Source organism: Peromyscus maniculatus, chromosome X (genome assembly GCF_049852395.1).
Source record: "Peromyscus maniculatus bairdii isolate BWxNUB_F1_BW_parent chromosome X, HU_Pman_BW_mat_3.1, whole genome shotgun sequence".
Classification (NCBI taxonomy): domain Eukaryota; kingdom Metazoa; phylum Chordata; class Mammalia; order Rodentia; family Cricetidae; genus Peromyscus; species Peromyscus maniculatus.
This window is the reverse complement of record NC_134875.1, coordinates 138588966-138613291: the sequence shown is the minus strand read 5'-3', so window position 1 is coordinate 138613291 and position 24326 is coordinate 138588966. Positions and strand designations below refer to the sequence as shown.

General features: G+C 40.8%; 1 protein-coding gene across 1 annotated transcript; it reads left to right on the top strand.

The window, feature by feature from the left end:
• The first annotated feature begins 455 nt into the window (after nt 1–455).
• Nucleotides 456–24326, top strand: LOC102923156 (ubiquitin carboxyl-terminal hydrolase 27-like). The gene is made up of 2 exons (XM_076562954.1): nt 456–585; nt 23432–24326. Exons 1-2 carry the CDS (start codon nt 456–458, stop codon nt 24280–24282), a joined length of 981 nt encoding a protein of 326 aa, XP_076419069.1. The 3' UTR covers nt 24283–24326.

The window sequence follows — 24326 nt, the reverse complement described above, 5'->3', positions numbered from 1 at the left end:
CGGCCCCCACCCACACACGGACAACAAAGACAGCTCTATGTGCTTCCCAGGTGAGGTGCACGCCTACGGTGAAGGGTCAGGCCATCTTTCCCAAGTGCAGGAAGCTCTCCCCCGAGGGATAGGGCCAGCTCACCTGCTATATTATCCAGCAAGGCACAGTGCCATCCATCCCATGGCCCATGAAGGGTGGGGCCGCCTCAGCACAGAATAGTATCAATGACCCCCATGGTAACACGGGTCACAGACATCATCACAGACCCCAGCTGAAGCAGGATCATGGACCCAGACATGGCCCTTGGTAGCAGCTTGGGCCCTGATGCCACCACGGTCCAGTGGCAGTACGGACCACCCAGATCAGCACACCCCTGCAATAGAATGGCCTCCAGGCACCAACATGTACCCAGGTGGCTAACCAGACCCCGGGCATCTGAAGACCCCCTGGTGGCAACTGGAGCATGTACACCACCCCAGACCCCAGCCTCCACAAGGCCATGGACCCAGACATGGCCCTGTGCAGCAGTCCTGGCCCAGACAACACCATGGCCCTGGGTGACCGTTCAGGCCACTCAGATCAGGATGTCCCCGGTGGCAGCATGACCCTCGGACACCCTCATGGCTGCAGGTTTCAGCCCAGACCCCGGGCATCTATGTGGCCCTTGGTGGCAAAGTAGGCCATGGACATCAATACAGAGCCTTGCTGTGGTGGGACCACAAACCCAGACATGTTCCTAGGGAGTAGCCTGGGTCTGGATGTCACCTTGGTCCCACATGGCAGCATAGGTCCCCACAGTAGCATGACCTGTTGGAGCCTATTTTTAGGTTTCCTCGTGCTTTACCCAGCAGGTCTACATAAAGAGGATGATTGTACCACGGGCCTGAGTGCAGGTGTCTGAGATGGTCTGCACTTGGCTGTGTTGTGAGGAGATCTTTTGCTCCACCCCTTGGCATTCATTTAAATACTCTAGGGCAGAGACAGTTGGGGCCAATGGATTAGGATCCAGACCCTCTCGAGGATATCCTGCATTTTCTATCTTTTTCTCTCCCCTGTATCCTTCTAACTAATATTTCCTGTTGTTTCTACTCAAGAGTACTGTGGGGAGATGTGGGGGTGAGGGATGCCCCACACACAATGACCCTTGGACACCAGCATAGCCCCAGGTGGCAGGCTAGACCTCTGGCATTAGCATGGCCTTCTATGGTCTCAGGAGCCATAGACCTCAACACAGACCCTGGCTGCAGCAGGGGCCCAGACCCAGACATGGCTCTCGCCGGTAGCCCCAGTCTGGACAATACCATGGCCCCAGTTGACAGCCCTGGACGCCCAGATAGGCCTGGCCCCAGCAGCAGCACAGTCCTCGGACACCAACATGGTCACATGTCTCAGCCCAGACCCTGGGCATCCACATGGGCCCTGGGAACAACACGGGCCAGGGATATCAACACAGACCCCGGCTGCAGCAGGACCACAGACCCAGACATGGTTCTCGGCAGCGGCCCCAGGTGGCTGTTTAGCCCGTACAGATTGGCATGGCTGCCATGGCAGAGCAGCCCTCAGACACCAACATGGCTCAGGTGGCAGCCCAGACCACAGCTCCCCGCAGAGACAGGAGCCACGGACATCAACACAGGCCCCCTTGGCTGCTCCAGGGCCCAGGACCAAGACCTGGCCCTTGGTCACAGCCCAGGCCCAGACATCTCCCTGGACTCGGGTGGCCAGCTGGCCCTTCCCGTCAGCCTGTTCCTCACCACTCTCACCTCTCCAGATCTGCCTCTCTCTCCAGCCCACGAACCATTCTGCCTCTCCCTCTCTTCCACCTCCCCTCCCCTCCCTGTACTCTCTCACCACAGTGGTGCCCAACCACCACGTGCCAGGGCTCTTGGTTAGGTCACAGGTGGCACGTGCCCAGCCAAAAGGAATGGCATGTAACTGTTGCCTTTTTTCTCTCCCGTGCCTGGGCCTAGAGACCTTGAACAGCACTTGGTATGATGGTACCTGATCACCCAGTGCAAGGGGCACCGGGTACGATCGTGGTTGATTGTGATTCCCCTCCCCCAGAACAAAAGTCTGGGGGAGCACCATCTGTGTCCTCCCCCATTCAGTTTCTTATATTCTTAGTCTCCCTTACTAGTCCATTATTACCTTCTTTATTACTAGGCAGTACATATAGTTATAAATATTGTATCTTCTCTTTATGGTATATTATTGGACAGCTACCTTGGTGATTCCACTCGTGGTTACTACTGACATCTTAAAACAATCTAGTTTGGATTAATATTAACTTAATGTCAATGTTCTCCCTAGATTTTGCCCTGTTGCAGCTTTATTTTCTCCTCCTTTTTAAACACAGATGTACAGTTTGCATCGTTTTGCATTCTAGTGCTATCAGCATAGTTGCACGATTATTGCTTCCTATAACTGCCTTTTAAATTAGAAGAAAACATTGACAACAAAATACTGCCTTTTACATTTGTGTGTGAATCTGTATTGCTACTTAATGTCTAACCATTTGAAATTAGTAGTAAATGTCTAGTTGTTTCCTTTTAACATAAAAGGCTCCCTCTCATATTTATTTGTAATAAATGATGTTTTATGTTGCTAAAACAATCCTTTTGCGTCAGCCTCTCAAGTAGCTCTACAAGCCCGTATTGCCCCACCCAGCCCCTTCTGCAGTTTTTGTAGAAAAGATTTGCTAGTGACACATTGCCTTAATCATCAGATAGTATCTTGTTTATTCCTCCAGTTTGGAAGGAGATGTTTTCCAGACGTGTATTTTTAGCCCCTTTCTTTCGTCATTTTGAACATGTTATTCACAAGCAATCCGGTTTCCATGGTTTCTAATAAGTTTGCTATACCTTGAATATGATGAGTCATTTCTCTAGCTGCTTTCAGATGTTTCTTTCCCCTCGCCTTCCTAATCTTTGTAAATTACATTTCTTTATTTAGTGTGTGTGATGTATGTGTGTGGGTGTGGGCATGCGTGTGTCGCAGCGAGAATGCGGAAATCAGAGGACAACTTGTGGGAGTTGCTTTTCTTCTTGTACCACTTGGGCTCCGGGGACTCGGAGATTAGGTTTGCGGATAAGCGCCCTCACCAGCTGAATCAGCTTGCTGGGCCCTTCATTTGTATTTCTATTTACATTCATCAATTGTTCATACTGAGGAGCTCCAGGGTGATTTTTCACAGGTGCACACAACACACACTGATAAAATCCAACTGCCTTTGAAAACCTTCACCCATACACCATGGGTCTTTATTCTCAGTCTTTATCTTTTTGAACAGTTTAATTATGATGCTTCAAGCTTTGTATTTGTATGCTCACCCTAAGTGAAGTTGGTTGAGTTTCTGGGATATCCAGATCTATGCTTTTGTTTTTTGTTTTTTAATCACATTTCCAATTTTTGGTTCCCATTTCTTCAAATATTCTTCCTGCTTACCTCTACTTTTTATTAGATTGTTACTATGCATGTTATTATTTCCTTGTCTGATAAACACTGCTCTCTTTATTCTTTTCTCTTTCCATTCCTCATATTATATAATATCAATGACCCTATCAGTACCTTGCTGATGAGTCTTTTGTTGTTGCTTCTACTATTTAATTCTGCTTCTATGCACCTTTGTGAAACTGTTCAGCAATTGTACTTCTTGACATTATCATTTCAGCCTATATATATATATATAAACATACATGTATGTATGTATGTATTCTTTGAGAACTCCATACATGAATACAATGTATTTTGATCCTATCCACTCCCATTTCCCTCTACTTCCTCCCAGACCCCTTCACCACCTCCATCTCCCACCTGTTGTCCTCTCATTTAAAAATTTGACAGTGCTCTAAGTCCAGTGAGTGTTGCTTGTATGCACATAGATATGGGGCCATCCCCTGGAGTGCTGTTAACCTACCAGGAAAATGCTTCTTTTCCCAGCTGCCAGCAGCTGCCAATAGCTCCTCACTAGGGGCGGGACCTTATCAGTTCCTCCCTATATGTTCTGGCTTGGTCTTGTGCAGGTCTTATGGAGACTCTTTGATTATATCATCTTTTGTAGCACACAATGGAATAAAAGTTATACATGTAATTAATAACTAGTATTCTGACCTTACAATATCATATAGAATTAACTGAATAGACTCAATATAATTATAAGCATATATAACAGTAGAGGAGGAAATAAAAAGAGATGATCTGAGAAAAATAGCACCAGAAAATATTCATCATAAATCCTGGATTTGAATGTGGGGGGATATGGTCACAAGTCAAAGAGTGTAGGTGAACTATAAGAACTAAAAAATAGAAGGAAAAGGATTCTTTCCTCCTAGAACGAATATTTCTCTGCTGACAAACTGACTTTAGTGAACTGATATTCATTTCTGATTTATGACTTCTATAACTGTAAAACATTAAATTTCTGCTGTCTTAAGCCACGAAGTCTATAGCAATTTATTGCATCAGCAATAAGCAATTGATATATCAAGTCAATATGCAAATATTTTTGTGTGTCAACAACCAATAATTCAGAAGTTAAAAATAAAAATAGCATTCACAATATCATTATAAATAGAAATATTTTAGTATAAATTTGATGAGATATAGGATCTGGGAATTAGTGATTATTTTTATCTTTATACTAACTTAAAACTGTAATGAATAAAGAAGACTCCAAATCACAGGATTGGATAGGCTAGGTCCACATTACATGAGACAAAGTTGAGCATGACAGTAGTTTAACATGATGTGACAAATATATTAGTCTTTTTTGTTGTTGTACAAAGCTATTTATGTAGCTGATGTGCAAGAAGAAAAATATGATTGATACCCAACACTTCATCGATCATCTTTGACCAGTTATTTAAAAGAGGTACTTGAAGAAACTAGTAGATGCATATAGTTCATTTAAAGTATTTATATGTGCGCTGCTGAAACAGTTCAACCCTCTTGCACTCCAAATAAATTCTCTGTGCAAGAATCAAAGTTGCTGGTCACTCCACAAGACTGCTGAACTCAGAATCGAAGTTCTGAATTCATGTATTAATTAGGAAAAAAACCCCAAAATACCAGTTACTGAAAAATGTATGTAGGCATACATGTAGTTCACTCTAAGCATTTCTTCTAAGTCCTTCACATTCATGACTAAAGCTCATCTACATTACTAAAATTCTATCATTCAGGAATCAATGACTATATGTCAGCGAAAGAAAATCATTCACTTCCATAATGGTATCACTGCTACATTCTAAGAAAGAGAACCGAATCAGAACTAGCAGAGCCAGTATCCATAGATACATGAAGAAAAGAACTATTTAGGGAAAAAACCGTGCCTTACCTGAACAGCAGGAATTATGTAAGTAAAATACCATATTGACCCACACCAACACAATCCATGAGATTAGCCACACCCAAAGTCTGTCTCAATAAGTTTCTATGCAGTCAGAATAAATAAATTAATTAAGGAATAAACATTCCATTTGCAAAGTTTTTATAATAAAGCTTAAAGTTTTTTATTTAAAATATTTTTTTAAAAAATCCATAATAAGGGTTTAAATTTGAGAAGTGTGTCCATTAGATTCAAATCGGTATTTGTGAACTTATGTTGCACCTGCGTGTACCAATAACGACAAATAAATACACTTTTACGCACACTCACACACACAAATAATTGTTAAATATTGAGCATGGCTTACTTTCCTGATGCTAACCCAAAAAGAAACTAATAGCATTCCATCTATTTCAAACGTGTTGGCAGCAAACATTTGGTGAACATGAGGAACATTTGAGGAACAATGAACAAGCCATGCTGTCATGGTGGTGGAACAGATGTGAAAAGGACCGTCTGAGATGCAAATGCACTTATCATCTTTTTCTGTGAGACTGTCTCAACTATGAATTGATACCAACAATATATGTTATTTTATATAGCTATATCTATATGTATTTCCACAAGTTCATTGGTACCTGCAAACTTTTATTTTTTTTTTTACTTTTTTGAGAATTTTGTAGATGAGTACTATATCTACATAATTTTCACCATTCTCTTTCTGGCCCCCAGATCCTTCGGTGTCCCCCCCCCCTTTCAAATTCATGACCTCTTCCCCTTTATTGTTTTTATACACACACACACACACACACACACATGAACGCACACATGTGTATATATAAATATATAAACACAAGCTGCTTAGTCCGTTTAGTGTTCCTCGTACGTTATATGTATTTAGAGTTTAGTATATGTACTTACTATTGGATAACCTATCTGAGGGCTTGTCCCTGAATAAAACTCATTCTCCCTTTCTCAGTAGCCATTTATTGGCTGTAACTCTTTATACAGGGATGGAACCTTGTGAAATTCCTCCATCCAAGCTGGCATGTCAACTGCCATTGTCCTTATGCAAGTCTTGCTTAGACAGCCATATTGTTGAGATTTCCTGGGTGCAGCTTCCCTGTCATGTCTAGAAGACGTCATCTGAGAGCAGATATCCTGGCCTTCTGGCTCCTGTAAGTTTCCCACCTCCTGTTCCACAGTGCTCTTTCGGCCTTTGGTGTCAGTCTGGGCTATGCAACCCATGCTTAATTATCCTCTGCATTTTGACCAGTTGTGGTTTTCAACAACAGCCTCCATCTGCTGCAAAGAGAAGCTTCTTTGATGAGGGGTGAGAACTGCACTTATCTGTGGGTATAACTTCTTAAATAAAAAGAAAAACTGTATCGGATAAATGTGCACACTTTTTATAGGCCACTGATAAAATGAGAGCAACTTGTTTACCTATGATACTGAGATTTTCATAGTGAAAGGTTGTTTGTGATCACATTTAAGTTTTACCCCCCCAAAAAAAAAATTTGAAGTAGTTAATGAGATTTTTCACTATACAGAAATGGAAGTGAATAAAAGGTGGCTATCATTTTTCTCAGTCATAAAAACATGTTAAAATACTGGCCTGTATAATACAAATAATATATACATTACTATATATCACAATATAATTGTATTTTCAAACTGAGAGAATAATCACATTTGAAAATACTTTAAAATGAGGGGAAAAGAGGATTATAGTAAAAACAGAAATTGTTAAGCCATTCCTTCAAAACTGTTTAAAGATCTTTGAGGATAAGATAAGGAAACTACCAAAGACAAATAAAGCCATTACTTAAAGTAGTAATGGAAGATTTTAATTAGAAATACACTACTGCAATAGGAGAAAGGGACCGTCCTTAACTGAAGACAACTTTGCTTTATATGAAAGTGACAAGGAATTTTATAGTGACAACAAAGGATTTGGGAGGGGACAGTGAATCTAGACCAGAGTCGGAAAAATGCAGTTCCTACAGCAGAAAGAGGAGTCTAGACCCTGTGACACTCATCTGGATTTGATGACTTCCATGCACACACTCAAGTGACACTCCCCTCCTCCCCCAGAGCAGGATTTAGAGGCTGTAGGTATCTTCAAGCATTAGGTAAAACAAACAGCAAGTACTCTTTGGCAGATGGGAGTTTTCTCAGAAAGGCTCTTTGATCAGGTATGGGAGTGGGAGTCTGAGGAAACTGTGTGACATCATCCTCTGGATGTGGCCTTGAGTTGTTAGAAAATATGTCAGCTTTTATTTGAGTCTTTAGGGGCCAAGGTTGAGACACACTGAAGAAGTATCTGAGAAGTCTAGCTCAAAACCAGTCAAGGAGCTAATCATTGTTCAGGCTAGGAAAGAGGGAATTGACATGAGTTCAATCTCACACACAGACTGCAGCAAAAGCTCCCCTCTCTAAAAGCATGGCCTCTATTCAGAAATAAGATTGCTTTTAAGAAAAAGAAAAATACCAGAAAAATGTAACCAAGCTAAAAGGGACTTTCTCAACTTCATTACCTAACTGTGACTTATCTGGAATACAACTTCGGTTTCACAATTTTAAATAATTTCTGAATTTAAAGCCCTTCTCTCTGAGAAACAGGAATTTAAAATGTGAATGACATCAAATATGCTTCAGAGAACTACAAATTACACAATTTTAGTCCCGGCTGTCTCTCGGCCATTGCCAGCAGTCTTTGTGGGGGGTATCTTTGTGGATTTCTGTGGGCCTCTTTAGCTCTTTGTTTCTTCCTTTTCTCAAGTGGTCTTCATTTACCATGGTCTCCTATTCCTTGTTCTCCCTCTCTGTTCTTGATCCAGCTGGGATCTCCCGCTCTCTTTCCCTTGACCCTCAATCTTCATTGCTCCCACTCATGTCCAGGCTGTTCATGAAGATCTCAGCCATTTCTCTATCATTGGACGATCCTCGTGTCTTTCTTGGGGTCCTGTTTTCCAGGTAGCCTCTCTGGTGATGTGAGTAGCAGTCCAGTCATCCTTGTTCCACATCTAGTATCCTCCTATGAGTGAGTACATACAATATTTGTCTTTCTGAGTCTGGGTTACCTCACTCAGGATGATTTTTTCTAGATCCATCCATTTGCCTGCAAACCTCATGATGTCATTGTTTTTCTCTGCTGAGTAGTATTCCATTGTGTATATGTGCCACAATTTATTTATCCATTCTTCAGTTGAAGGGCATCTAGGTTGTTTCCAGGTTTTGGCTATTACAAACAATGCTGATATAAACATAGCTGAGCAAGTGCTCTTGTGGTATGATTGAGCATTTCTTGGGTATATGCCCAAGAGTGGTATAGCTGGATCTTGGGGGAGATTGATTCCCAATTTTCTAACAAAGCGCCATATTGATTTCCAAAGTTGTTGTACAAGCTTGCATTCCCACCAGCAGTGGAGGAGAGTTCCCCTAGCTCCACATCCTCTCCAGCATAAAGTGTCTTCAGTGTTTTTGATCTTAGCCACTCTGACAGGCGTAAGGTGGTATCTCAGAGTTGTTTTGATTTGCATTTCCCTGATGATTAGGGATGTTGAGCAATTCCTTAACTGTCTTTCAGCCATTTGAGTTTCCTCTGTTGAGAATTCTCTGTTTAGTTCTATAGCCCATTTCTTAATTGGACTGTTGGTCGTTTTAATGTCTAATTTGTTGAGACAGCCGGGACTGACCTACTCTGGTGATGGGATGGCCAAACACCTTAATAGCTGTGCCAGAAACACCATCCAAGGACTGAGGAATCTGGATGCAGAGATCCATGGCTAGGCCCCGGGTGGAGCGCCGGGAGTCTAATTAGCGAGAAAGAGGAGGGTTTATATGAGCGAGAATTGTTGAAACCTAGGTTGGATAAAGCACAGGGACAAATAGCCAAACGAATGGAAACACATGAACTATGAACCAAAGGCTGAGGGGCCCCCAACTGGATCAGGCCCTCTGAATAGGTGAGACAGTTGATTGGCTTGATCTGTTTGGGAGGCATCTAGGCAGTGGTACCAGGTCCTGGGCTCATTGCATGAGTTAGTTTTTTGAAACCTGGGACTTATGCAGGGACGCTTGGCTCAGTCTGGGAAGAGGGGACTGGACCTGCCTGGACTGAGTCTATCAGGTTGATCGCAGTCCTCGGTGGTGGCCTTGATCTGGAGGAGGTGGGAATGGGGGGTGATCTGGGGGGAAGGGGAGGGGGGCAGGAAGGGGGAGAACAAGGGAATCTGTGGCTGTTATGTAGAACTGAATAGTATTGTAAAATAAAATAAAATAAAAATTAAGAAGGGGAAAAACAAATTACACAATTTTAGATGCGAAGGGGTATGTGAGGAATTTATAGATTCAAATGACTAGACTGATGGATAAGAAAAGACTATGGCAGACACAGTAGACTGACATTTTTAAAAACCCAGAAAGTAATTCTTACAGTCTAAAAATGCTAACTAGTAAGAAAATTACATGTCTTTTTAAATTTTTTATTAGTTCTTGAGAATTTCATACAAGGTGTTTGATAATATTCAACCCCCCCACTCCTCCTAGACACACTCCCCTTACTTACTCATGTAATTTTTGTCCCCTTTCTAAATTTATCAAGTCCAGTATACGCTGTTCATATATTCTTGCATATGTTGCCTTCACTGGAGTGTGGTCAACCTGCCAGGGGCTACATTCTGAAAACTAACTTTTCCCTTCCCAACTATTGTCAACAGCTAGGGTGGGACTTCGTGACAATAATGGGTTTCCATACGAGTTTTTAACAAGGTCTTTAGTGTTATTCTTCCCCATATTGCCTCCTGCATGCTGCTCTCCCATACCCCAACCCAATTTAACTCTTTGTGAGGGACTGAATGAGAAATCTCCTCCATGGGCTCAGATATATGAGGACTTGGTCCTCAGTTGGGAGCACAAGAGGTTACAATTAAGAGATAGCTTGAGTCGCAGAAGAGAATTTAGAGTTTGGACTTTTAAACAGTGTTGAGACTGAAAGACTATGGGGACTTTTGAAGTTGGACTAAATGTATTTTGCACTATAATTGGCCATGACTATATGGGAGCCAGGGAGTGGGTCGTTTGTTTTCCTGATGTTTAGGTTTTCTCCTTAGTTCTTTGTATACTCTTGATACTAACCCTTAGCCAGTAAAGGTTGTTGTTGTTGTTGTTGTTGTTTTCCATTCTGTAGGCTGCCTCTTTACTCAAATGACAGTGTCCTTTGCTGTACAGAGCTTTTTCGTTTCAAGAGGTCCCCTTTAGTGATTGTTGGTCTTAATGTACACTGTTGGGATTCTCTTCAGAAAGTTCTTTTCTGTACCGATGAATTCAAGCATGGTCTCTCTCTCTTTCTTATATTCAGATACCAGGTCTTAGGTTGAGTTTCTTTTATTTGGGTGGTCTAATGATTTTATTGGGATTACTTACAAGATCATGGGCCACTGGTCTCCAGAATGCCCATGTCAGCATCAGTGACAATGAATACAGGTTGAGCCCTAGGGTACCTCGCACAAGAGGCAGCCCCACTGAAGAGCTTTCAGCTCCAAAGCAGTTGTGTGTCTCTTGTACAAGCTTGGGGAGGCCGATAGTGAAGCATAGCTTTCTGAGTTTCTTGGGTCTTAAAAGTACTGTATCCTATTGTTCCATAATCTGATGTGTTTCATCAGTTTCCTGGAGCTACAGAACCTTGCCTGAATCTACTTAGCCTCACTCTTCCTCTAGAGGGGAATATTTCAATTCTGTTGAGGTTTTTGATCCATTTGGAAGCAAGACTTTTTTTTCAGAGTGAGAGAGAAACATCCACATCATTCTTCTACATGTAGTTATTCCATTTCATTTTTCTTTTTTTTGTTGTTGTTTTTTTTTCAAGACAGGGTTTCTCTGTGTAGCTTTGCACCTTCCATTTCATTTCTTCTCCTCTTCCTCTTCATAAAAAGTCAGGTGGCTCTAGGAGTGTATATAGGTCCTCAAGTCTATTCTAATGATCAATGATTCTGTTTTTGGTTCTGTTTATGCCAGTATCATTCAGTGGTGTAACTTGAACTCTGGGATGTTGATACCTCCAGTAATTTTATGTCATCATTATTCAAGATTGGTTTAGATATCCTTGATCTTTTATATTTCTGTATGAAATTTAAGATTAGTTTTTTTCACTTTCTGTGAGCATTTCCACAGTATTAACCGTATAAACCCATTTTATTTATTTACTTATTTATTTATTTATTTATTTATTTATTTATTATGATTGTGGGAGGGATTTCTGTTTTCTGATATCTTCTTCAATTTCTCTTTTCAGTGTCTTTAAGTTTTTATTGTGCAAGTCTTTCATTTCTTTGGTTAGATTTATTCACAGATTTTTCAGGCTATTGTAAATAATATTGTTTACCTGATTTCTTTCTTGGTACATGTGTCATTTGTGTAGAAAAAAACTACTGATTTTTGTAGGTTAATGCTATATCCTGTTACTTTGCTGAATATGTTTATCAGATGTAGTTTTTGGTGGAGTCTTTAGGGTCCTTTATGTATAAACTAATATCATCTTCCTTTCCTCTTTGCATTTCCTTTACATTTCTTATTGCTCTAGCTAAGACTTCAAGTACTACACTGAATAGGAGGGAGGGGAAGAGTGGGCATCCTTGTGTTGTTCCTGATTCTGGTGGAAATGTTTTGGTGTTTGTTCATTTAGGAAGATGTTGGCTATAGGTTTCCTTTATGATGTTGAGATGTGTCCTTTGTATACCTAGATTCTCCAGGACTTTTATCATGAAGGGGTATGAGATTTTGTCAAAATCTGCTTCCACAGATAATGAGATGATCATGTAGTTTTTGTCCTTTAGTATATTTATGTGGTGGATTATGATTTAAGTATTTTGAACCATTTATGCATTGCTGGGGTGAAGCCTATTTGATCATAGTGAATATTCTTTATGGTGTGTTCTTGAATTCAATTTTCAAGTGTTTTGTTGAGAATTTTTGCAACTATGTTTATAAGAGATATTGACCTGTAATTTTCTCTTTTTTGCCAAGTCTTTGCGTGGTTTTTGTATCAGGGTAATTCTGGCTTTGTAAAAAGGATTTGGGAATGTTCCTTCCTTTTCTGTTTCATGCAATAGTTTGAGCAGTATTGGTGTGAGTTTACTTCAAAGGTCTGGTAGAACTCTTTGATGAATCCATCTGGCCCTGAGAATTTTTTTTTCCATTGGGAGCTATTTTTTTTTTCATTTTTCTTAAGAAATTTTCTACTCACTCCACATACCACCCACAGACCCCACCTCCTCCCTCCTCCCACCCCCCAGCCCTCTCTCCCAAGCCACCCTACATCCCCACATCCCCACATCCCCCAAATCAAGGTCTCCCAAGGGTAGTCAGCAGAGCCCAGCACACTGAGCCCAGGCAGGTCCAAGCCCCTCCCCACTGCAGGTGTCACACCACAGGCACCAGATTCCACTGGGAGATTTTTAATTACTGCTTCTATCTCATCAGATATTATGGGTCTGTTTAAATGATTTATTTCATTATGGTTTGGATTCATATTGTGGGGTGATAAGTGAAGCTGACTATTTTCTGTAGAGCACTGGTTGTGCATTTGCTGTCTTCTTTTGAAAAATGTCTGTGTAGGTCTATTGCCAATATTTATTAATATCTTTGTACTTTTGCTGCTTGGCTTTAAGAGTTTCTTAAATAATTTAAATATCAATCTCTTAACATATGTCTAGTGGCAAACACTTTCTCCCAGTGTATAGATTGTCTTATCAATCTCTTGCTTGGTGCCTTTGCTGTGTTTGATATCGTTCATTTTTTTTCCTATATTTGCTTTTGTTATTTATCTCATATCTTTGATATTTATCCTAAAACTCTTTACCTACCCAAATGTCATAGATACTTTTCCTGAGGTGTTTTTTTTTTGATAGTTTCACAGTGGTCACCAAAGTGGAAAGTGTGTAAGACGGTGGGAGAAAATCTTTTTGATTACTCAAGCAGTAAATACTAACACCTGTGTGGAAGGGAACCCCTCTGCACAACAGGATGTTTAGAATTAGCAATGGTGTCTTTTATATTTTCAAAATATCTGGAAGAGACATTTCTGGACGTTCTCATTTAAAAGACATGATGATGTTGACTTCACCCATACTTACATATCTAACCATGTATACATTATATCTATGATCCACATATGCAAGAGAACATGCAGTTTTTGTCTTTCTGAGCTTGAGTCACCTCTCTTAGCATTACACTCTCCAGATCCATCTATTTCCTGCCAAATTTAGGATTTTATTTTTCTTGATAGCTGAATAAAATTCCATTGTTCATACATACCACATTTTCATTATACATTCATCAGTTAATGGACATCTAGGCTGGTTCCAATTCCTTATTATGAGCAAAAGGACACTTGGGACATGAAAGAGGAAAAAAGGAAAAGAAACTGAGGAGGCAACAAGGAGGGTTAGGGGAAGCAGGGCTTAGGGAGGATGAGAATGAGAGAGAATCACCAAAGCATACTTTGTTCAAAATATCATAATGATTTCTTATATTATGCTAATTGTTTAAAAAATGACAGGCTGGGCATGGTAATCCATGCCTTTAATCTCAGCACTCAGGAGGCAGAGGAAGGCAGATCTCCATGTGGTTAAGACCAGCTTGGTCTAAATAGCAAGTTTCAGGTCAGCTAAAGCTGCATAGTGAGACACAAGCTCCCCTGCCCCCCACAAATGGCATGAATGTGGACAGGAACTTGTAGGGAGGAGGATGTGGGCAATGGGGGTGAGAGGGGGATGAGATGGCGAGGATGACAGGAATAAGAAAGTATGAAATTGTCAAAGAACAAATTTAATAAAAGATTTTTAAGACATGATAAATATTTGAGGAATGGACATGTTAATTATGTCTTAGAGTTTCTATCCCTGTGATAAAACACCATGACCAAAAGAAACTTGGGGAGAAAAGGATGTATTTACAACTTACACTTCCACATCATAAAAGGGGGTCGAGGCAGGAACGTGGAGGCAGGAACTGAAGCAGATGACAAGGGGGAATGCTGCTTACTGGCTTGCTCCTCACGATTTGCTCAGCCTGCTTTCTTATAGCACCCAGGACCACTAGTCCAGGAGTGGCACAGCCCACAATGATCTGGGCCCTTCCACATCAATCATCAACCAAGAAAAGGCACCACAGGCTTGCCCGTGGCCAATCTGGTGGAGACATCTTCTCAATTGAGGTTCCCTCTTCCAAAATGACTCTTGCTTATGTCAAGTTGACATAAAACTAGTCAGAGCAATTGTGTTGATAATGAATACCTGTATCAAAACATGGTGCTGTAGTCCAGAGGTACACACAGTGACAAATGTAATAGCCATAAATAACATTTACATTTTTAAAGAAATTGAAATTAAAACAAATAACTAGGGGCTTAGGGATGTAGCCTAGTGGTAGAACACTATCCCATCACACACATAGCCCTACAACTATCCCCAGAACTACAAATATGTTTCTAGATCAGACAACAGAAAACATTATAAAAATGTCATTAAACTTTTAATACATACTACTTAATTATCATCACTATTATTACTATTTGTTACTATTTATGAGTCATATTGTAGCTTTGTTTGAAAACATCATTTGTGCAAGTGAATAGGAAATAATAAGTAATTTCATAGGAATCCTTATGTTGCATAGTCTATGTTGTTGATGCAAAAACACAGCTCTCACCTCAAAGGGGATAAAAGGTATTCTGGAGCTAAATAGGAATGATCATGACCCAAGAACGCAGATTAAAGGAGGCTCAAATACCATATTCCAATATGGCAACAGTTTCAAGAAGTTTTCAGACATTAAAGAACAGCTGAGCATGATGGTACAAGTCTTGAATCCCAGCACTCAGGAGGCAGAGGCAGGTGAATCTCTGTGAGTTCGAGGCCAGCCTGGTCTATATACTGAGTTCTGGGCCAGCAAGGGCTGCATAGTAAGACCCCATCTCTAAAACCAATTAAAGATAAAAGAAATAAATAGATGAAGACACTTTAAAAATACATTAGTGGCATTGTCGGGTAGATATATAAAGCATGAAAATCTGTGGGCCTTAGATGTCAACTGATGACATTCTTAGTCTTTGGTTTGGGAGAAGCTAGAGGCCTGTTAGGGTTTACCTAATAGTCACAAAGATCACACACAGAGGTACGTAATGATGGCTAATAAAGGGCTATAGACCCAAGATAATTTAGCTCCAGACCTGCAACATTCCTACTCTCTACAATCATAAAAGTTCTAAATCAGTTAACCATCCTTACAAATCAGTAATACAACTGAGGCTCTTTTTGTATGGGAACTTAGGATGTTCATGCAATAACGTATATGTGTATTACTACTTACTCTATTTTCTTGTCTCATAGACATACTGTTATTCTCATTGATATTTTGTTGAAGCAATAACATTTAGATAACCAAAGGAAGAAATACAGAATAATAATTAGTTGAAATAAATACCTATATTTACAGTTCATGTTAAACTGATAGAGCACATATAGTACATATACATGTTGATAACTCTGTTTTTTTGCCTCCTGTGGCTGGGTTAAGAGGTGATGCTCTGAAAAAACTTGGTCATCTTGAGTCAGGTGTAGTAATCCTTGTGATTAGGAGGCAGAGTCAGGCTGATCACTATAAGTTCAAGTTCAACAGGACAGCCAAGGCTACAGAGTGAGACACTGCCTCAAGAAGAAAGAAGGAAGGATGGAAAGAAAAAAGGAAGGAAGGAAGGAAGGAAGGAAGGAAGGAAGGAAGGAAGGAAGGAAGGAAGGAAGGAAGGAAGGAAGGAAGGAAGGAAGGAAAGACTGGAGACCTTGAACTTTATTTTCTGATCTGTAAGATTTCTAAAATGTCTTCTTACTTCAGCAAATGGTTTGACATGAGAGACCCTGAGTCTACATTGACAGTGTATCACTCATTTTGACTCCTTTGGAGCTACTATTAGTATTTCAGGACCCCAGGTGATTACTTGTTACATAGTGAGTAGAGGTTCTTCATATTGCTGATAACATTTTTGAGTATCTTTTTCATTTGCTTTTGGACATTCAGATGAAATCTATTTGTGTATCCACTTTTATTTGTTATTTCCAAATGTTAAAAAGTCAACATTCTTTTTTTTTTTTTTTCTTCGAGACAGGGTTTCTCTGTGTAGCTTTGCGCCTTTTCCTGGAACTCACTTGGTAGCCCAGGCTGGCCTCGAACTCACAGAGATCCACCTGGCTCTGCCTCCCGAGTGCTGGGATTAAAGGCGTGCGCCACCACCGCCCGGCAAAAGTCAACATTCTTAAAGCAGTCAGAATGATATCATCTCAAATAAGACCATGTCAAGCAATTCAGCATTTACAGCAATTATTTCTCCATCTACTTATGCTGCTTTATACAATGGTGTGATTCATCTGGATGACAGGTGGCTGGGAAAATGTCATTTTGTTACAAAAACAACAACACTCGAGATAGTTTCTACTTTGTCTGAATGCCAATTTAAAATAATTTTATTTTCTGGGTTTTTTTAATTAGGAAGAACACAGAACTGAAGAAATGTAGGGATCCAGTTTTATTCACTCCCCCCAAAAATGAAATACAAATGATAGTGTCGCAAATTTTGGAGATTTGAGACATCATCTGTTGTGTTTATCCCAAAATGTTGACTTAAAGAGAGCTAAATCTCATTAGGGTTTTTCCTATAATTTTGATATGTCCGCTTCCTGAAAAATAGTGAAGAATCCATCGCATGACACTGAAAAGTGCAAACTATATTCTCTTGCATTGTACAGCTTTTCTCAGCTGTGTTCTTACCCACCAATATACCTTATCAGGTCTTATGTACCTCTCATATCAGTAGGGAGTAATGGGAGACCAGAGAGGGACAGGACTGGTCCATATTCACAAGGCAAGGGAAGAGACTCTCCCTGTAGCCTTAGTCAGGGCGGGCAAAGTCTACAGTCTCTCATTTGGGATTCTGCCTCAGAGACATGCAAGGAAAAGAGTAACAACAACAACAACAAATGCCTCTGTGTTGTTAGTTCCTCATGATTTTTCAAACTGCCAGCCCCCCAAACTTCGTATGACCCTCCTGCTCTGGGCCATTTCCTGTGAAGTAAGCAGGCTTTTTACTCCCTACACTCCTACAGTATGTACTGCTTCACTACAAACCACAAAGCAGTGGAGCCAGAGGAACAGGCAATGAAACCTCTGAAACAGGACTCTGAGCCTCAGCTCTGGTAAGCTGCTTTCTCTCTGTGTTTGCTACTGTGATGGAAAAACCACTTCTCTTATTAGGACAAACCACATCTCATAGATGATACATAGCTTGCCCACAGTTACAGAGTTAATAATGATAGAAAAGTGTGCAAAATCTTTTCTCTTGGCACCTAGGAAAATACTCCTGTTAACCAATTTCCTTCAAGGGAAACTGACTCTTCTTTCAATTCTCACCTCATAATCACCATAGGGGTCCTTCCCAGACCACACTTGTTTGTGCTGTTAGAAAATTCAAACAGATGAATCTATTTGAAGCTCTAACCCAGTGGTTCTCGACCTTCTTAATGCCACGACCCTTTAATACAGTTCCTCAGGTTGTGGTGAACCCCAGCCATAAAATTATTTCATTGCTACTTCATAACTGTAATTTTGCTACTGTTGTGTATCATAATGTAAATATCTGATATGCAACCCCAACAGGGTCAAGACCCACAGGTTGAGAATCATTGCTCTAAAGTCACTGACTAATGTTGGGGAGGCATGTATTGGATGCTACTTGGAAATCTGGGAGAGCTGAATCCTCATCATGAAGTTTTAGTGGAGATGGCAACTTTCTCAGAGAAATTAATGTTGTAGTCAACATTTTCATTGGTAAATCGCATTCTCGAGAAGTGCAGCAAGCCCTAGGTTTAGCAGTTTTCCTGGGGACTGTAACCTTGAATTCTATTTCCATCAAATGGAAGGGAACTTCTCCTGGGCTATGAACTCTTTTATTACACAAATTGCTGTCCTTTGTGCTTCTTATAATACATCCTAGCACAAGAATATTAATGGAAAGAGTTGATTTGTATTTCTTGAATGTGTGTTTCTACATATGAACTGCCAAAGGAGGGATGTTGGGTGAACTGAGCAGTAACTCTGAAAGAATTCTGATGTAGAAAGTTGGTCATTTTTCCTGTGTAGTTGGAAGTTTTTCTGTGTCCCGGCCATCTGGCAGTCGAGATAAATATCTCCCACTCACATCCCCCAAGTAAACACACAGAGGCTTATATTAATTAAAACTGCTTGGCCATTAGCTCAAACTTATTACTGACTAGTTCTTACACTTAAATTAACCCATAATTCTTATCTATGTTTAGCCACATGGCTTGGTATCTTTTCTCAGGTCTGCCTTGTCTTCTTGCTTCCTCTGTGGCTGGCAGGAGACTCCTGACTCAGCTTTCCTCTTCCCAGAATTCTCTTTGTCTGCTTTCTGCCTGGCTACTGGCCAATCAGCACTTTATTTATCAACCAATCAGAGTAACACATATTCACAGCATACAGAACAACATCCCACAGCACTTCCCCTTCTCTGTCCAATCAAAAAGGAAGGTTTTAATTTTAACATAGTAAAATTACATATAACAAAACAGTTATCAAGCAAGAATTATAGTTACAATACCTAGTCTATTTGTATTTGGCAAAATTTAAAAAAAATTTCTATCTATCCTATATTTGTGAGTCTAAAGTTTCATATCTTTTATCATAACCAAGGAAAATTATAACTATCTAGTCTTTAACTACATCAAAGACCCCAGAAGGATATAATATCACCTAAATATACAGGAAGTGCTTTGCTTCCAAAATTCTGGAAACGACAGAGACAGCTGGCTGCCTGGAAAGTCACCCAAAGTTCCTCTGCAATGTTAGGGCATCCATCTTCAGCCTATAGGCCTAGAGTCTCTCAGTTGCTTCTCCCTGTGTCCTGTAGAATGTCTGGCAGTCTCCTCTGTGAAGCAGGAACCTGACAAACCATCTTGCCTTGTTTTGGCAAAATGTAATGGTCATTTTTCCATGGGTCCTGCATGTCCAGTTGATACAACATTTTGTCAAGCAGTCCAGGCAAGAACAGTTTCTTGCTCAAATTGCCAGTTCTGCCAAGAAGTAAAACTCCATATGGAATGTCTTTGATGTCCATCTTCCTCTTTGAAGTAAATCGGTGCTGCTAGGAGCAGATGTGTCTCATTGTCCAGGAAAGTCTAAGTTTTTAAAACATTTTAAATTCCATATTCTGTAGGTCTTTGAAGTGTTTGAAGATTACCTACCTAACTGAAATATATCTATGTATACCTAGAAAACTTAACATGACTATAAGTTTGATTATCATAGATGACTAATTATTAATCTGTATTTCTCAACTATAAACTACAATTTCAATGAGTTGCACAAACAAAATACTTTAAACAAGAGTAGAAATATACATACAGTATAACAAAATTAACTTTAAATTGGTATCAATAAACTAAACTCCATAGTGATGTAAAACATTTTAAACAAGTTTTTACTCTTTATCTTATCATATCTATAATATCCCCTTTTCTTCTTTAGAAAGAGATTGCATTTATAAGCAACCTGCTTTAAATAAAAATAAACATCGATAAACAATTTTTTGGGAATTTGGGCATAGCTTCTCATACTACTTTCTGCTGGTTGCCTTGAAGCTGTTCTGGATGTTGGATCATCTGGGCCATGGTGTCATCAGAGACCTTTCAGGGTGTCTTGGCTGTTCAAACCATATTAGCCTAGAAGCAATCCACAGGTTCTCATCTTCTGTGGAAACAAAAGCAGAACCTCTTTTCCAAAGCAGCATATCCTTAAACACAAATTTTGAAGTCAAGATCCCTTTAAAATATATGTATTGGTTTAACTGAGCAGCCTTTACAACCAAATGTCTTTCTGCAGTTAAAAATCCTAAAGACAATATAATCCAGACTCTCTGTGTGATTTCCATCTTTATGTGGCTTTTTATATTACTTTTACTGTCTCTTTAAAGACTTTATTTTTTTAAACTATTTCTTCATATAACTGTATATATTCATTTTCTTCTCTCTTCCAAGCCTTCGTATATTTTTACACGCACTGTAAACTGTTTAGGGTTTATTTAATCTGAATCTGTCTTATTGTGAAACTATTGCTTTAAACTGCAGTGGCTAGTACTGAAGCGGCAGCCTTGGCTGCTGACTCCACCCACCTCAGCTTTCCAACATGGCAGAACTAAGTTTACAGCCAGCTCTGGGAGAACCATGCTCATCACTGACTCTGAAGCAGTGGGTCTATGCTTCCATTCAGCAGCATGTAGCCCAAAAACCTTTTCTTTCTTTCCTTTTTTTTTTTGTCTGTACTACCAAAAGCTATATCCACCACACACCATGCTGCGCAGCTTGCAGATGCCACTGTATACAGTGGCAGGAATCTGCCATGCTGCACTCAAGCACATACGCCATGAACCCTCCATATTGTAGCTCAAGTCCACATGCCATGATGTATCTATCTTGGCACCTCTATATCTCAACCCAAATGAGACATGAAGTAGAAAGCTGACTTTGGCTCCATTATCGTGTGTTTAGAAGCCCTCTTTAAACTCTTTTAGGCCTTAAGGAAATTTGAGAGCCTCACATTGGTATGCCAAATGTAGCTGGAAGTTTTCTAGTGTCCTGCCTGGCCCACAGTCAGGATAAATCTCTCACCCACAGTCCCACAGCCTTTATAAAATAATCACACAGAGGCTTAATATTATTTATAACAGCTTAGCCATTTGCTCAGGCTTATTACTGACCAACTCTTCTACTTAAATTAACCCATAATTCTTATCTATGTTTAGCCACATGGCTTGATACCTTTTCTCAGGTCTGCCTTGTCATCTTGCTTCCTCTGTGGCTGTCTGGTGACTCCTGACTCTGTCCTTCCTCTTCCCAGTATTCTCTTTGTCTGCTTGCCCTGCCTACACTTACTGTCTGGCTATGGGCCAATCAGTGTTTTATTTATCAACCAGTCAAAGCAACACTTATTCACAGTATGTGGAATGATATCCCACAGCATTCCTGTAATCTATTTATCAGGCATTATACTACCTTCGATTCTAAGGTAAGAACCAAGGACTAGAAGTGTCAGTTAATGCTTGCTGTAAGGACCTGCTATATATACGGATGCTTATCGGTGTACCCAGGTTTATGCACAGATAAGCCCATCACAGATTGAAAATACCATATTTTGAAACATCCTTAAGACATCTAACCACATTGTAGCTTAGCCATCAAGTCCACTATGAAGTCATGGTGGCCTGTGACTGGGTAGCTGGCTGCAAGCTATAGATCATAGTTGTTCAACTTCTCCAAGCTCTACCACAGCAAAAGGCCAAAGCCCAAGGTTTCAAGGTTTCTTCCCACTGAATGAATATGGCTTTCACAACTCTGTAAAGTTAGAAAAGTATTAGCCAATTTGTTACGTTAGGAACAGTCTTTACTGTGATTCAGTGTTCATCACAGAGAGGACTTTTAATTTTCAATTAACAAAAGACACTTCTAAGGCTCAAAGAGGCTAAGTGTTTGATCTGAGCTCAAGTCTATCAAAGCTGGATTACATTATTTACGCTCCCTCTCCCTCACTCTTAAAAATAATAGCCCTCTCTCCACTTCAGCTCCCGGGTTAGTCCCTAATTGGTTCCCTAGAGGTTGATGTGAAAAGAATTTCTGTTTCTCTAACTCCCTAGCCCACCTAACAGCAATGAATTTTTTTCTACTGGGACATCAGATCAGCATGTGCCCCTTGTGACAAGACTTATGAGGTGGTTAAGGGAAAAGGCTAGAAGAGGAATGATTGAGCCCAAGTTACCTAGACCTTTAAATAAACAAGCAGAGGCATTATGAAGATGGTGAAGGGGAAGGTGGGAAGCTGGAAAGATGGATGGAAAGGGGGGAAATGGAAAAGAAATCATGGAGGAAGTTACAACAATATCTTTAGAGCAGCATGTTCTCAACCTATGAGCTGTGACCCTTTTGGGGTGTCAGACAACCCTCCCACAGGGGTCTCATATCAGACATCCTGCATATCAGATACTTACATGATGATTCATAACAGTAGCAAAATCACAGTTATGAAGTAGCAACAAAAATAATTGTATGGTTGGAGGTCACCATAACATAAGGAACTGTATTAAAGGGTCGCAGCATTGGGAAGGTTGAGAACCACTGGCTTAGAGGCTGTGGCACAAGGGGGAATCAGAAAGTTTTCCTGCTCATTGCTCTCCTCCTCAATACAAACGCTGAGACAGTATGCTCACCCTATGGTAGAGACTTTAGGTCCTGAAAAGGTTAGTGAAGGCAGGCTCTTGTCTTGTACAAAGAGATCCGGCCTGATGGAAAACCCTCTGAGCTGATACTGTAAGTTGTCTCCTAAATTAGTCTATTCCTCATAATGTCTTTTCCTCTAAGATGTGTTGGAATGATCTAACTGCCTGTGCCCCACTTTCCTATGTTCAAGCAACCAGAGGAAGGTGTCAGAGGAAAGAGAATGGCCCTTAGGTCCTTCAGAGGTCAAACTCACATCTTTACAACTGTGATTTGGTTTTAGTGAATGTACTCAAAATGGAAATTAGGGCCCTATGGCAGGTTGCTGCCTAGAAGAAATATTAAACGTGGCCATCCTGAGCTTTCTCAAGCGGGCATTTCACTGAAGAGATTGGGCCATCCCAGAGACATGGCCTTGTGCTGCTAGAAGCTGTGCTGGAGTTAACTAAGGATCTTCGTGCAGGGTTTGGAGGGAGTTGTCATGTATCAAATGTTGCAGTTCTAAGGACACTAAGCAAACTCACTACAAGCAGACATTTCTCACCAGAATGTATAGCTCCACCCTGGGAGGAAGGATTCTTCTTGGTACAAACTAAACAGGACATTAGTCACAAAACCAGAAAATTAGCTCAAACCTCAGTGTAGGTTTATGAGGACCAATACATCTTGACAACACAGACTTTCCCAACATGTCAATACTAAGAGATGTCTTTTCTAACAGGTATTCATGTGAAATGTCAAATGCAGTTAAGTCTAGTCTATGTGATGTCTCTTGAGAATTTTACTCTGGAAATCCATCACTTCATGTTCCCTATAAGTTACTACACCTGGTGTGGATACACGCTCGTCACTTAGCAGGGTACAGGCAGCAGGATGCCCACGAGTTCCTCATCGCTGCCCTAGATGTCCTGCACAGGCACTGCAAGGGTGATGATGTTGGCAAGGTGGCCAGCAATCCCAACCACTGTAACTGCATCATAGACCAAATCTTCACGGGGGGCCTGCAGTCAGATGTCACCTGTCAAGCCTGCCACGGTGTCTCCACCACTATAGACCCCTGCTGGGACATCAGTCTGGACTTGCCTGGCTCTTGCACATCCTTCTGGCCTATGAGTCCAGGGAGGGAGAGCAGTGTGAATGGGGAAAGCCACATACCAGGCATTACTACCCTCACGGACTACTTGCGAAGGTTTACCAGGCCAGAGCACTTAGGAAGCAGTGCCAAAATCAAGTGTGGTGGTTGCCAAAGCTACCAAGAATCTACCAAACAGCTCACTATGAAGAAGTTACCAGTTGTTGCCTGCTTTCATTTCAAACGGTTTGAACACTCAGCCAAACAGAGGCGCAAGATCACTACCTACATTTCCTTTCCTCTGGAGCTGGATATGACCCCGTTTATGGCGTCAAGTAAAGAGACCCGGATGAATGGACAGTTGCAGCTGCCGACCAACAGTGGGGACAACGAGAATAAGTATTCCTTGTTTGCGGTGGTTAATCACCAAGGAACCTTGGAGAGCGGCCACTACACCAGCTTCATTCGGCACCACAGGGACCAGTGGTTCAAGTGTGATGATGCCGTCATCACCAAGGCCAGTATTAAAGATGTGCTGAACAGTGAAGGGTATTGACTGTTCTATCACAAACAGGTCCTGGAACATAAGTAACTTTATGC